This window comes from Numenius arquata, chromosome 24 (assembly GCF_964106895.1).
Source record: "Numenius arquata chromosome 24, bNumArq3.hap1.1, whole genome shotgun sequence".
NCBI lineage: Eukaryota > Metazoa > Chordata > Aves > Charadriiformes > Scolopacidae > Numenius > Numenius arquata.
This window is the reverse complement of record NC_133599.1, coordinates 6647564-6662814: the sequence shown is the minus strand read 5'-3', so window position 1 is coordinate 6662814 and position 15251 is coordinate 6647564. Positions and strand designations below refer to the sequence as shown.

Here is a 15251-nt window from a genome sequence, read left to right as displayed (position 1 = left end):
ACTCTGAGCAGTTTCGGGGTGCAGCAGGGCAGCTTGTGTACCCATCCCGCCCCAGAAGCACAATTGGTGCAAAATACCCTTTTTTTGAGGTGCCCTTTGGTGGCCCATCCAGGACAGGTTATTTTGGGGCTCCACAGCATCACCATGGACTGGATCCTGAATCGCCCAGGGTGTCCGTGCCACCATGTGGGGGGCCGGGCTGGGGGGCTCACGCCACCCCCGGCCCTCCCGGCTCCTTATCTCGGCAGCATAGTGATGGGCTCTAATGCAATATTTTCCGGCGGTTGCCATGGCAGCCCGTGTGAGGTCACCAAATAGAGTTAATTCACCCCTCCTGAGGGACGGGTAATTAATGAAAAATGATGATAACCAGATCCCGCTCCCCCTCTTTCCTCCCCCCCCCCCCCCTTAATTCCCCCGGATCACTGGAGAGGCCCCACTGGGTTTGGGGGCCACAGCGTCCCTCGGGGGGCTCCCGGGGCCACCCCGTGCCCTTCCTGCACCATTTGGGGATAAACGCGAAGTTTTGCCCCCCTGGGGGCAGGGTGCCGGGTCGGGGCTGGGTGTGGGGACAGCGGCAGGCGGGACGAGGGGTGCTTCACACGCAGGGTGCTGGGGCGTGAGCCCCCCCGCCGGCTTCACCAGCCCCCACAGCCCCGCCTGCAAGGGGAGCTGCGGGACGGGGCGGGGGGCAGGCTCTGGCCGCGGGGGGCTCGACGCAGGGGGAAACCCCCCCTCCCCCCCCCCGCGGCACCCACGGGGGTGCCCTGCCGGCTTCACCCCTGCCACCGGGGGTCCCGCATCGCCCCGGCGTCCCGCACGGTCCCTCCGCCCCGGGGGCCGGGTCCCGCAGCGCCCCGGGGTCCCCCCGCCCCGCGCTCGGCCCTGGGGAGGGGGGGGGGGGGGGGGGGCGCGCGTCCCCGCCTCGCCCCGCCCCGCCGCGCGCGCCCCCTCCCCTCCTCTCCCTCCCCGCCGCGGGCGCGCGCGCCGCGCCCCGCCCCTTGCCCGCGCCAGCCGGGCGCGGAGGAGGGCGGGCCCTTTTTGTTTGCCCCTGACATTCCGCTGGTTCGCAGTGTCCCGCCGGCGGCGGAGCAGCGAGGTGGGGCCGCGCCGCTCATCCGCCCCCCCTCCCATCCCATCCCATCCCATCCCGTCCCGTCCCGCTCCGCCCCGCCCCGGTGGGGCGGGCGCTGACGGCGCTTCTCTCTCTCTGTCTCGCCCGGTGCGTCCTCGGTGCCGCAGCAGCAGCAGCAGCGCCCGGCGGGTTAAATGGTTGCAGCGCGGAGATGCTGGGGAGCAACCTCAAGAGCCTTCCTGACGTGGAGCTGGGCGAGGAGGAGCGCGGCTACCGGCGGGGCCCCGACGGCGGCGCGGTGATGCCGAAGCGGGCGAAGTCGGCGGCGGCGGCGGGGCCGCGGGGCGCGGAGCTGCGCGTCTTCAAGGCGAGCAGCGCGGAGGGGCGGCTGCCGGCCGGCTCCAACCTGCGCAAGCAGAAGTCGCTCACCAACCTGGCCTTCCTCACCGACGCCGAGAAGAAGCGGCAGCTCTACGAGCCCCGCTGGAGCGACGACATGGCCAAGGCGGCGGCACCGGGGGCGGCGGCGGGGGGGGGGGGGCGGCCGGGGCGGTGGCGGCGGCGGCCCCCGCGGGCGGGAGGCGCCCGCCATGTCGCGGAGCCTGTCCCGCTCCGAGCACTCGCTGCTGTCGCCGCGCCCCGCCGGCCCCGCCAAGCCGCCGCCCGCCGGCAAGCCCAGCCGCATCCCCCGCGGGCCCTACGCCGAGGTGAAGCCCCTGAGCAAGGCCCCCGAGGCGGGCGGGGGCGGCAAGTGCGACGACGAGCTGCTGGGCGGGAAGGGGCCGGCGGTGGCGGCGGGCGCTGAGGAGAAACCCTACCTGAAGGTGGACCCCGAGCTGGTGGTGACGGTGCTGGGCGACCTGGAGCAGCTCCTCTTCAGCCAGATGCTGGGTGAGTGCGGCCATCGTGCCTCGCTGGCAGGGGATGGGGAAGTGGCCGGGGTTCGGCTGCCTGAGGCGTCGAGGGCTCCTGCCACCCTGGGAGGGACCTGCTGGAGGGCACCTCGGCGTCCCTGGCACTGGAGCGAGGGCAGAGGGATGCCGAGGGCGAAGATGCCATCGGCCAGCCCCGGGGCTGGCACACAGCCCCCTCTCGCCTTGGCTCCAGCCTCCTCGCGAGGAAGAATGGCAGGTGGTGGTTGAGCTCGTCCTCCCCCACGTGTCTTTTCGGTCACCCGTTGTCTCTACGTGCCACCGAGGATGATGGAAGTTGCCCAGCCAGGTGGCCACAGCCACTCCCTGCCATCGAGGTGGCTTGCCCTGGGGGTTGACCTTGCCTGTTCTCGCTGGGAGGCTGCCGGTGGAGGTGCCGTGTGTGGGGTCTGCGCCGCTGCCTGCGCTTTGGGCAGGAGGCTTCAAATCCAGCGCTCCTCCAAGGTCTTGTGCTCTGGCCGAGGAGGGTCCTCCAGGGATGCTGCCGCGGGGTTCCTGTGAGCTGGTTTCAGCCCGTGGCCGCCTGCGTTTTGCTGTCCTGACGGGTTTGATCCCTGAGCCTGCACGGTGGGTTTTCGTGAGAGCGTCGAGCGCTGCCCCCAGCGCTGGCTGTGCCTCTGATCTGGGGACCCGCTGCCCCCAGCGTGGGCTGTGGCGCTGGGTCTCGGTACAGGCGTGCCTGGCCCTCGCGTTTCCCTCGTGGCCGTGTGCTGATCTCCAGGAAACCACGACAGCCTCGGGACCCCTCTGCACCCCAGTGGAGCCCACACTCCCCTGTGCCCCCATCGGCAGCGCCTGTGGGCTCAGCTGGCCAAGGACCACAGGAGCTTGTGGCTCCAAAGAGCTCTGCTTGGTCTGGCAAACTGGTGTGAGAAGGTGGCAAATGATCTCTGCACAGCCATCACGGTGCTCCCTGTGTCCGAGCTATCCGGGTTTAAAGCCCTGGTGGTTGGTGGTGGGGGGTAGCAGTGGTACAGGCAGGGCAGGGAGCTCTGGCGTGTCCGATCCCTTCAAGTTCCCCACCTGGGACCCCCTTTTGGGGGGCGAGGAGCTTCTCCAGTGCTTAGAGAGCTGGCTTGGGATGCCTTCCCCTAGCTGCATGGTGAGCAGAGCTCTGCCGTAGGAAGAGATTCGCCCCGGCTGGAGGAGATTTGGAGAGGTGGAGCGAGCTGGAGTACGTGGTGGACTCAGGCACCCGTGAAGCCGTGCTGGCTGGGTCTGGCTCCCCGCTGCACACCCTGCCGCTCTGGGAGCCTTCGGGCTGTCACAGCCCCTGCTCCGGTGCAGGGCTCTGGCATGGCGTGCACCGGTGTGTGGGGGCACAGGCATGGAGCCTCCCGGACCATCGCCCTCGGTGCACCAGCTGTGGGGTGCACCCTCCCTGATCCCCTCCCGGGCAGGGGTCTGCCCCAGCTGCCGGAGCATCCTGGGGCTCACTGGGGCTGCTTGTGAAAAGCCACAGGGTGAGCTCAAGGCGTGGGCAGGCAGACCCTGAGGATGAGCAGGCTGGATACGTCAGGTCGGCCTCGCCGTGGGCTCATGGACCTGCAGCTGGGCTCATGGACCTCCATCCTCAGCCCTAATGCCAGGGTGACACCAGATACCATGGGAGCAGGGCAGGATTGCAGGAGGATTTGTCACTTATGGGAGTAACAGATCTCCACCCACCGGTGCTGGATTCCCTGGGGGGGTCTCAGTGTCCCCCTGTGACGCTCTGCTCTTAGACAGGGGTTTCCTCAGCACCCCAAGAGAAATTCTTGCAGCTTCCCTGTGGGTGCAGGACTGGCCCACGTGGGAGTGGCTCCTGGTTTGTGGCAGTTGCTGGAGCACCAGAGATCCTGCCTGCAGGGACTTGAGCACATGCTGAGGAAGACTGTGGGTTGTGGAAATGCCCCCAACACCTGCTTTGGTTTCTGGGGTGCTTCCCTAGCCCCTGGCTGCGTCAGGGCCACAGGGCTGCCCTTGACCTTGGGAGGTGTTGAGCATCCCTTTGGACCGCACTTAACATCTGAAGGCTTGGTGGGCTGTCTTGTGAGGGCCAAACTGCTGAATCTGTCCTCTGAACCCCTCCGCTCTGTGTATTTGCTGAAACAGGTTATTTTCCAAGACGTATGGAGTGCCGGGCTTCCTGCGGTGGGGATTGAGGGCTGGTTGTCCAGTGTCAGGTGGGGAAAATGCCAGGGGTGGACAGGGAAGGAGCTTAACCCTACTGAAACGTCACTTTCCTTCCACGGGGTTGTTCTCCCATTTATGGGAACTGTGCTATTGAGTCACACCTACTTAACCAAGCCAGCCATGACCTTGACAGCCCGTGCGGTGGGGAATTTCTCTAGGAAGAAATTCTTTGCTGTGAGGGTGGTGAGAGCCTGGCCCAGGTTGCCCGGAGAAGCTGTGGCTGCCCCATCCCTGGAGGGGTTCAAGGCCAGGTTGGAGGGGGCTTGGAGCAACCTGGTGTGGTGGGAGGTGTCCCTGCCCAGGGCAGGGGGTGGCACTGGGTGGGCGTTAAGGTCCCTTCCCACCCAAACCATTCTGTGATGCTGACAGGAGGTGGAGATGTACAGAGGAGGGAACAGTGTGACAGTGGTGGTTCCTGTTCTGTCGCTTCATGTGTGCCGGTGGCAGAACCATGGCTGGGGGTGCATGAACCTGGACACACGCTGAGCTTCTGGTCCTGACCCCTTTGGTTGTCGTCTGGTGCGATCCGGGCAGATGAAACCTTCTCCAAGGTGACAGTATCTTCCACAACTTGGCTTCTCAAGGAAGAGGTTGTTCCTGCAGTGGGGACGGACCCAGAAGGGAGAGGATCCCACTTGTTTGGGAGAGTGGGCTTCACACCCTGCTAGGGCTGGTGAGTGGGGCCAGGAGAGGGGTTTTCTCCTGGTCGCTACAGGAGGCGCTTGGGAGGGAGGGAAGGTTTCTCTGCTGTTTTCATGGATCCCTTTGGCAAGAGAAACAACAGCCTGAGCTGTTTTGCCATGTTTGCTGGAGGACACTCTCTCCAGAGCGGCATGAGAAGACCCGCAAGCTTGGTTTGCGCTGGGAAGAGATGGGAGTTGAAGGGACTTTCAGCCTCTGCAGATCTTGCTGTCCTTGAACTGTTGACCTGGGTGAGAAGCTTGTGCTGCCTCTGCCTCACCCGAGTTCCCTGCTCCAATGGTTTGTGGAGACCTTGTGCGTCTTCGGTCTCCACACCTGACTTGTCATCTCCAACTCGTGCTCCTCCTGCCAGAAGAACTCCCAAGCCTCTGCTGGCCAAGAGTACAGTTTATTTAGTAGTGGCCAAATGTTACCTCTCATTCGGTTGCTGCCGCTGTGTCATCTGTTTGATGGCACCGAAGCCTTTGTAGAGCTGCTGGAGATGTAACCACATTTAAAGCAGAGCAGCCCGTGCAAGACGGGAGAGGTCACTGGGACAGATCAACCACATGTGCTTTGTAGAGGCTATTTCCATCATCCAAATTATACATTTTACGTCAACCAAAGACCAAGGCTTCTCATCAAAGCAGGCTGGCAGCTGGGGTTGCTAATTACACCAGCGCCTCGCCATGGGATGAAGGGTTCGGAGGGCGCGTGGCCAGCGTGGTGAAGAGCTGTATGAAGCTCACCCTGCCCGTCTCCACCTGTGGGGGACAGGAGCGTGGAGGTGCGGAGGCACAGACGGGCTTCGTGCGGGTTCGTTAGCGCTGGGGTGATTGCTGCACTTACCTAGAGATCCCCAGAGCACCTCCAGGATCCTGCATTTACTTCTGCAGCCATTTCCTTGGCCATCTCTTGCTGGATGTGGTGCCTCTTAAGTGGCCGCTAATGGGCATAAGCGAATAAGTGGCAGGTGTTGGTTGCATGGGCCAGAGCCCAGATGGACACACGTGTGGTCCCAGGGGAGATGGTGTTCCCCGAAATGCTCGCTGCAGGAGTCTTTGCAGCCCTGCCAAACTCTGCAGGTGCAGAGTCTCAGTCTTGCAGCCCTCGGCTGGCAGTGGTTGGGCAATGCCACCCCTCTCCGGGTGGCCCAGCAGGATTGTCCTCGCTGGGCAGCGTGTGCCCATGGAGACCTGGTACCTCCATGGTGCCGATCGGCAGGCAGAGCAGACCCCAGCGGTGCCGGGGCTGGCTGGGTGGTGGGTGCCAGCAGCCCGGGCGGTGGGGAGAGCCAAGGGACTGGTACGGGCAGATGGACTCCTCGAAGGGCAGGAGCTTCACGTTGCATCTGACTGTGGTTGGTTTAAAAAAAGAAACCACAGGGCAGGGAAGATGCTTGGCTGGTGTCTGACACGTCCCATGTGAGCGTGTTCCCTGCTCTGGTGGAGATAGTGTCACCAAGGTGTCCCTTCCCAAGGAGGTCCCCGCTTGGTAACTGTCCTTGCTGGCCAGGCACGTGGTATGGGATTACAGGAAGCACCTCTGCCCCACATCTTCCTACCTCTGCCCCACGGTGTTCCTGGCTGTTTAATTAAGCACGAAGGGGCCCGTTGCAGCGCTGTGCAATAGCCAGGCTCTCTGGCAGGAGACCGTAAGGAGGTCAGAGACCAAGTAGCTCTTCACAGTGACGGGAGTGGGTTATTGCCTCGTAAAGCGGTGTGGCTGTCCTGATATTGCTGTCACGCATACGGTATTTCTCTCTTAAGGCCTCTGTGTGACGGCACCCGTGTGACAAGGTTGTTGGGGTGGGGATTTATTTCCTTCTGGCTGCAGGGCTGGACTCCTGCGTTTGGCGTAGGGGTGAGGAGAAAGGGGAAAGGTACTTGGTCATGTTGCTGCTTCTAGCCTGCTCCCAGGGGCTGACAGTGAGGAGTAGATGTCTCCTCTCTCCAGCTGAGATGGCTGCAGTGACTGGGGAGAAGGTCTGGAAACGTCACCTGAGGGTCCCAAGAGTTTTCTGCTGAAGCTGTTTGGGATGTGCCATGTTCCCAGTGGTAGTGGCAGTGCAGAAAAAGTGCTAAAAAAAATAAAATACAGATTTGTCTTTCAAAATTTCCCCTGGAAAAATATTTGAGGATGCACTGCTGAAACAAATTCCTCCCCCAAAGAGCCTGAAAATCGCTGTTCCAGTGGGGCTTTCCCAGTGACTGCCTGTATCGTGCCCCCAAATACGGTATTTGTCCACTGAGAAAATAAGTAAATGAATGCAATTCTGGAAATGCTGTTTGGGATCTGCTGGTGGGGTGTGACCACAGTGGGACCTGATGTCCCCTCAAGACCTTGCTATCCCTGAGAGCAACTACTGAGGGTCCTGGGATGGTTTGCTCTTGCAGAAGCACAGCCGTGGGTCCTGCCTGGTCCAGGTGCCACCTGAGCAACGTCCTTCCAGCTTGGCTGGGTCCTTCTGGAGACTCCCCTCCTGGTGCCCCCTGTCCCCAGCTTTGTGTCTTTGGCTTCTCACTCTGGGGTGCGTGTCCCCTCTGCCATCGCCATGTTATGTCCGTTTGGGTTACCCGCTTGCTGCCTTCCAATGCAGCTTCTCGTGGTACCAGGCAACAGTTTCCTTGGTCCTCCCTGCCCGTGGTCCTCCCTGCCTGTTCTCACTCGAGCATCCGAGGACGGCACTTGGCTGATTCTTGTGCTCGCTGCGCGGGGGAGCATTCGTTCCAGCTCAGCGCGGAGCCAGAGCGTACACCCTCCGAGGTGTGTAACCTGTGAGTGATGCCAGCCCTAGTGCCAGCCCGTCTGCCGTGGCCAGCGTGTGCCTCCCGGCTGAGCCGCAGCCCTGCCTTGGGGGGACCAGCTGGTTTTCTGTAGGGCTGCGGTCTCAGGGTCAGCCCACGCCACTCGCCTGGCTCTGCGATGTCGGGCGGACCCGTTGACACGTCCTCCGAATTGGTCACTTGTTTGGTCCAGGGCATCCTTTGTGCCAACGTGCATGTGGCATTTGGTGCCTGCCCTGCGTGTGCGGTGGCAGCAGTGTCCCAGGGCTGTGCGTGCAGTGTTTTTGGTACCGGTGGCAGCTGTGGTTGGAGCCCGGCGGTGAAGCTGCTGAGTCTGGCCCCACTCGCTGGGTGGAGTGGAGATGGCTCCGTCCTTCAGGGGTAGCTTAGTCCTTGCCCTCTCCAGGCTTCGCGCCTTGAGGGTCCCTCGTGGGGAGCTGTGGGGACACAGAGTGTGGGAGATCAGATATGGTGCGATTCTGCCGTATCCCCTGCAAAGTCATGTCCTCCTCCAGGTGTGTGAAGTGGCTCTCCCGGGGCAGCCAGGGGAGGGGTTGCTGGTTCTCCGGCTGGGAAGCGGTGAGCTCGGGCAGGCACGGCCCGGGGAGGCTGGGCACAGCCTCGCGGAGGGGCGCGGGGCGAAGGGGGAGCGGGGCTTTCCCACGCTGCTGCATTGCAGCTCGGAGCCGGGGAGCTGAGCGCGGAGGGGAGCTGGGAAGGCAGGGGATGCTGCATTGCAGGGCTGAGATTAGAAGCTGTGCAAATGGAGATGTGCCTGTGTTGAGGCGGGTGTGACACTGAAGAGCAGTGCCCGGTGTACCCCCTGCTCTGCTCGTCTTTCCTCTAATCCATTTCTTCCACGTTTTGTTTCGCTTGAGCGTTTCTTTCATTCCTTACGCTGTTATTTGTCTTGTCCAATTGAGGCAGTAATGTATTTTTTATTAATTCAGAAGAAGGGCTGAGATTCATCTCCCACTGGAAGGAGCTGCTGGAATCCTCGTCAGGGAGCTTAGTACAAGCGCAGCGTGGCTGGGAGGAGGTTTTCCTCGCCCCTGGGAGCAGCCTGGCAGCAGGGAGGTGGCTCGAGAGCCTTGGGGCCAGCGTGGCATGTCAGCTCCCTGGAGGCAGATCACAGGCTGGCACATCCCCCTGCACTGCCCAGCGAAACGCAGACACGTCCTGCAGCAGGGACATGTGCCTCCTCCTTTGAGAACGTGTGAGTGGTCAGTGCTGTGGGGAGAACAGCGTTTTCCACAACTACCTGGTGTGGGCATCGGTGACGCTTACTCGCTCCACATCCCTCCTGGGTTTTGTGTCAGCCCCGTTGTCTCTGTCCTAGAGCCCTCCTGCTCATCAAGAGCTGAGCGCTTTGCAGCCCTCCCCTGGCCAATGCACCTGCAAGGGTCTGGCCTGAAGTATCTCCCTGGAATTATGGAAGGAATTTATGGCAAATCCAGGAATTGGTTTCTGAAGGTGTAAAGGCAGGGCTGCTCTGTCCTCGCCTTTCCTCCAGGCTGGATCTCGCCCAGTGGCAGTGCGGGTATGGAGGGGATGGTGAGTTGGCCAGGAGGGGTCTTCTAAAAGGGGTAAAGGGGACCCAGGAGGTGACTTTCAGCCGGGAACTGGAACTGGGGGTTTTCTGTTGTGCTCACGAAGCCGTGGTTCCCTTGACAGGTTGTGAGCCTGACTCCCAGCCGCAGGTGACGCGGTGGGAGGGCTGGGCTCCATGCCAGCTCTGCTGGCTCGCCAGCCGGTCGGCTGGGCTCGGCTGTGGGATGGGAGCCTCTCCTGCACGGTGAGGTGGAAGGATGGCTTGTGGCTGAGGTCCTCTGCAGCTCGGTGAAGCTGCTGGAGGTTGTGATTGTTCTCACGCGAGCCAGGAAAATGGGAAGAGCTGTGCTGTGGGTGCAGAAGTGTGTGAGCTGGAGGGGAAATGTCCTGACTGCAGCATGGCAGAGGGGCAGCACCATGCCTTTAGTGCCAGGGAAAGGCTGAACCGCTTTTATTTCTAGTGCCAGCCCTGCTGGGCACCAGCCTGGGTGGTTGGGATCTGGGGTTGCTCCATGTCCCACTTCTGGCACGTTTTGTCACAAGGTGTGACAAAGCTGGCAACGAGACCCTGCAGCCAGACAAGCTTCTTCAGTAGTGCCCTTATGAAGTGCAGAGTCTTGGCCAAACCCAGTCCTTACTGGCTCTGCTGGGAGCCCAGAGCGGCTAAAGCTGAGCTTTTGTGAAGCATACACCTCTGTCCTTTTTCAGTGGGACCGCCGTGTCCCCCCTGCCCCAGCCCCGTGCTGAGCCTGACTCTCCCGATTCAACGAGCAGCCGTGAAGCACGTTCAGAGCTGCGACTCAGGTACGGCTCCGTTGGTGGCTATTTATAGCCGTGCGAGCTCTCAGCATAGCCGTGGGCTGAGAATAACTCACTGATGAGACACTTCTCAAAATCACACGTCCGTTGCCCATGCGCAGCGTCGTCGTCTCAGGCTTCCTGCATGTCAGCGTAGGGTACGTCTTGGTCCTGTGCCAGCCTGGATCGACACAAGGAGTTTATCCCGGTGTTTTTTCTAGCACGGGAGGAGTGGGGGGGTCAGCTTGTTTGTCGTGGCATGGCTGCACGGCCCCATCCTTGGCAGGACACTGTCAGCCTTTTGCAGGGATCATGGTGGGGACCCTTTCACATGTGGGCACAGTTTGGGCCCCGTAGAATCCACCCCATGGAGAGCAGCCCTTCCCTTTCGGAGTCGGGTGTGTGGGGAGATGTAGGTGCTGCAGGGAGGGATGTGCTTGGGGAGCAAGGTGAAGGAACCTGCTATTCGGGCTGGGACCTGCGATGTTGAAACTCATCTGTTTAACGAACCCCTCAGGCTGGAAGCGTTAGATGCTGTCGGGGTGTTTCCAGTTCCCTTTATCTCTGACTTGGCATTATATTTCCAAGCTGATGCAAACAAGTGGAAGAATAGATAGTGGCTAATTCGCATCGATTGCTGTGGCGCGGGAGCTCCCCGAGGTGAGCTGGGGCTGGCAGAAAACACGCTGCGGGCCATTTGATGGGGCAAGAGCATCCCTCCCCGGCTGGTTCCTGGTGTGGTGCCGTGGGGGACATGCTGTCAGCCTCACAGGCGCCCGCTCCCACATCCCGAGGCTTTTCCCAGCCTTGGTGGCCCAGAAGCTGCAGAAGGCTTTTCAGGGGGGAGTACAGCATCACGAACAAGCCCAACGGCAGCGGGGCTAGGCAAGGCAGGGGCATTTCATCAGGCTCTGAGGTGGGAGCGCTGCTTTGCAGGAGAGGGGACAACTGAGTTCCCCCTCCATGTTAAAAGCAGGAGGAAAGGCATTTGGCAGGTTGTGGCTGGGACCTGGGACAGCCTGGCTGTGCCAGGGCAGGACTGATGCGGGGCCGTGGCCATTGCGGCCACCACAAGCGCAGGACCCACAGCCACCCAGCCATCGCCTTTTGCAGCCACCTTGACTTTGGCCTCCGGACTTTCACTGCAACAAGGGAGTGACGAGGAGACAGATCCAAACTCCCAATGTGCGGAGCAAAAGCAAGGGAAATAATGAAGTCCAGCTTCCTCCCCATCCCAGCAGGGAAGATGGACAGACAGTGTCCCAGACACATCGCTGCCGTGAGCCCGGAGAGGCGTGTGCCGATTCCCAAGTGCTGCAGCCAGGCTTCACTGGGCTTGATGCGGCTGCAGACCGAGAGGTGGGAGCGAATTGAGTCTCGCTGAGTCGGTGCTTGGTGTGTTGCTTTCCTGTCCTGCAGGTCAGGTCAGGACAAGGCTACTGACGTCAGGCGGCAGAGGGGAGTCAATGGGGACAGCCTCCGGGGTTGTCCCTGGTGCTGCTCCAGCCACCGGGCACGGTGGAAGATGGCAGCCCTGCGCTCCTGCACCTCCCACAGACCCTGGGGGCATTTGAAAACGTAACGAAACCCTTTCCAGGGAATTGGATTCCCTTGGACAGGCCATGCGTCGCATCTTGGGCCTGTAGCAATAAGACAAGGGGTAATGGTTTTAAATTCAAAGAGAGGAGATTTAGTCTAGATATAAGGAAGAAATTTCTTCACAATGAGGGTGTTGAAACACTGACCCAGGTTGCCCGTGGGGGTGGGAGATGCCCCATCCCTGCAAAATTTCAAGGTCAGTTTGGACAGGGCTCTGAGGAACCTGACCTAGTTGAAGATGTCCCTGCCAGTGGCAGGGAGGGTAGGACTAGATGGCCTTTAAAGGCCCCTTTCCACCCAAACCATTCTGTGATTCTATGGGCAAGAGGTCCTGGGAGCAGAGGCGCCAGCGTGCAAGGGACCTGTTGGTAGTGATGGTTTCTCTCCCAAATAACATGCACGTAGACTTGGCGTGGGGTTCAAATCCTGCTCGGCCTGGAGAACATGTTGTGTGATCTCTGGCCAAGGGGAAGCACCGGCATTTGCCTGGCTCCCAGCCGCAGACCTGAGTCTTTGTGCCTCGGGCTGTACGTAGCTGGGGGCTCACAGATCATAAGTGCCTTGTCTTCTGGCAAATTCCCTTTTGATGGCTCACCCTGGGTTGATTTGAGGCTGGATATATCACTGTCTGGACCTTCTGTCTCCTACTGTCGAGTGGTTAAATGCACCCAAAAGCTGGCTGCATCCTGACCCCGCAGGGAGCAGCAGGAGCCAGAACAAACCCCAGACGTCCCGCTCCTCGGTCCTGCGCCGGCGGTGCCGCAGGCACAGCTGGGCTCCTGCCCTACGTGGTGTCTCAGCCTTTCTCCCCAGGATTTTGCCCTGTGTCAGAGCACAAGAGGCAGGGCTATCGCACCGCCGTCCCCAGCCCACACAGCTGCAAGGGGGCTGCTACAGCCTGACAGAGCTACAGCAGCCCTGCGGCTGTTTGGATTTACCTTGGAGACCAGAATGTCTCCCAGTGGTTTCAGGGATGCGGGAGGGACAGAACTGGTGTCCTTCAATACTCCAGGCTGAGCACAGCAGCAGTTTGGGGATTGATTTTCCATCAGACCGAGACCCTCCTTCCTTACAGGCAAGAACTTTTGGGAGAGGGCAGATGCTCAGGCATCAGCACCTTCAGCCATCTCCTTTTCATTTCCCTGAACCCTTATAGCTGTGCTTTTGCTGCACTGTGCCAAACGGTGTCCCGGTGCTGCTGGAGCATTAATATCCATCATCCGGCCGTGGTCTGTAGAGCACTCAGAAATTTTGTGCTATTTTCAGTTAGTTTTCCAAGTTGAGCTTATTGGCTCATGGGCATCTGCTCCCAGATGGAGAACATGTGGCCAGTTCCTGCAAGGGGGGGGGGAGGAACGGCCCTGCTCATAAAGCAGCATGGGGGATGAGCGAGGGAATCTCTTCCTGGAGCCTGTGAGATGCTTTTGGGGCTGCACATAGTGGGGCCTGGAGGCTGGGATTTTAAAGCTGCTCCGAAAACCCTCCGCAAGCAGGATTTGCGTGGCAGCGTTGCGAGGTCACCTTCTATCAGATAGCTTATTAGTCGTGGGGAAAGTACAGTAACCTGGGGGCAGGATTAAATCTCAGCTCAGCTGCTGTTTGCTCTGCTCTGAGCTTCCCAGCCCCGCTTACTTTTGAAAGCGAATAGCAAGTAATAAATTTTCCAGGGTGATTTCCTCGGCAAATAGTCATCGTGCTAAAACTGGTGAAACTCTTGGGGTTCCTGAAAATCTTCCTGCCTTGGACAGGCTGCATGAGCGCTTGCAAAACATAACGGCATGCGGGGAGGAGAGAAACCCAGAGCTCTGATTCAAAAATAAATTTGCAAAGCAGCTTTTCCAGCCTCGTGTTCCCAAGTGGAGCGTGTTAAGGCGTACAATGCTGCCGTGCTGCTTTCCCAAACCAGCCGCTCCGTGCCGCAGCGGTGACCAGCGGGGCGAAGCCGGGCTCCCTTTGCTCTGCTCTTGGTTTGCTCATCCCGGCGTTCAGGGGGCAGAGGTGCTGATTTGTTTTGTTGCTAAGGTTCTCGTTCCCTTTGTGGCAGTAAAGCGAGTTTTGTTTGGTTGAGATTCTCTATAGCTTCAAAGACAAATGAAATCTGGGTTGCCAGCTTCTTTTTGTATTGCAAGAGATGCCTGTTTTTCATCCCAAACCATCCATGTTTTGCAGCTCAATAGCACATCCTAGACAATGGCTTTAGAAATCAGACGCCTGCATTTTGGACCCACAGTGCTGAGGCAACGCCAAGCGACACACAGGGTGCCAGAATTCGTGCACATGGGGAGAGAGAAGAAGGAGGAAGAAAAACTTGCTCCTATGGGATGTTTCCAAGGAGATCATGGTAATGATCTTCCATTTCCATATAGCTTTTCATCCCCTTGCAGAGCGTTCTCGCTCATAAGCAGACGTTACACGCGTCCTGTGCAGAGAGTGCAGCAGCTGTCCTTAAAATACACATTGTAGTGGGGAAGCTCTGGCGCTGCGGAGGGGTCAGCCTGGGCTGGGAGCCACCCCTGACACTGTGGGGACACTCAGGGACACGGGATGGCCCTGTCCCTTCGGCAGCACCGTGCGTTTGGCATCTGCAGCCGCCGGGGATGGTGTACCGGTGTAGGGAGTGACCTTGCTGTGGAATAACAGTGTGTGGGTACATCTCAATCCATCCCCAGATGAGTGTTGCGTGTGGGATGTGCCTCACATCAGCCAGCGTCCAGCTCGGAGCCACACCGTGGCCGGACACGCTTAGGCACTTGGCTCATTGGAGCAAGAGCCCTGTTATGAGCTGTTCAGGTCTCTGCAAGCTCAGCTGGGAGCAGCAGCCGGGGTTTACAGTCAGTGCCAGAGCCGGCTGCGTCCCACGCCAACACACAGGGTGGTTTTCCTGGCTCATCCATCCCTTTTCCCCGTTTGAGGCTGGCTGCTGTGCTGGGACAGCCACGTTAGCCCAGGGAGGATCACAGGGCTCTGTGGAGGGTCAGCGAGGCCGCATCCGCTGCTGGGGGTGTGCGGGAGGTTGGTTAATAGATGATATTCCCTTGTCCTTCGGAGTGCCTCTCGCTTTCCAAGAGGAGGAAGGAAAGTCTGGAGCTCTGCTTCTCCCCTGCGTGGAGATGGGTTTGCAAAAGCCACAGTTTCTTCCGCTTTTTTTATTTTTTCTTCCCTCTTTTCCTGCCCCGGAATTTTTCCCTGGCCTGATGAATTTTTAAACAGAAACATGGTGAGGAGAGAACAGGAGAGAGGGGGAAAACCCAGGAGAGGACACGGGGGGAAAAAGTCTGTTTTCAAAACCAGAGTGATCTCAAGTGGAAGTGAAAGTTCAGGGTATGTTTTTAATTTCAAAATTCCAACTAATTTTAAGTCACTTTATTGACAGGAGAAAATACATTTCCTAAAGCTCTTTTTAATAAACCCCAGTTTTACAAGTAGAAGCTGTTGGTTGAAAAATGCCATGGAGATATGGAAGTAAAAGGCAACTGCTGTGCCCTTTTGTTCCTCCCTCACTGTGATGCTCCCTGGAGGCAGGGGGCTGAGGCTGGGGGGGGACACACAGACGCCCCCATGGACGCCAGTGTGCCTCCAGATGGTTGTCCGTCTGTGGGGACGGCAGGGTTGGTGCCCTGTGTGTGGTAGCTTTGCACCAGGGCAGATGTGGAC

General features: G+C 59.7%; 1 protein-coding gene across 1 annotated transcript in view; it reads left to right on the top strand.

Annotated features, from left to right (window-relative positions):
* The window catches only part of NAV1 (neuron navigator 1), a 60282-nt gene that overhangs the window by 2242 nt on the left and 42789 nt on the right, over positions 1-15251 (top strand). The window contains exons 3-4 of the mRNA XM_074163555.1: positions 1243-1585; positions 1620-1966. Coding sequence (XP_074019656.1) covers positions 1243-1585; positions 1620-1966 — 690 coding nt within the window. The remainder of the gene's footprint in view (positions 1-1242; positions 1586-1619; positions 1967-15251) is intronic.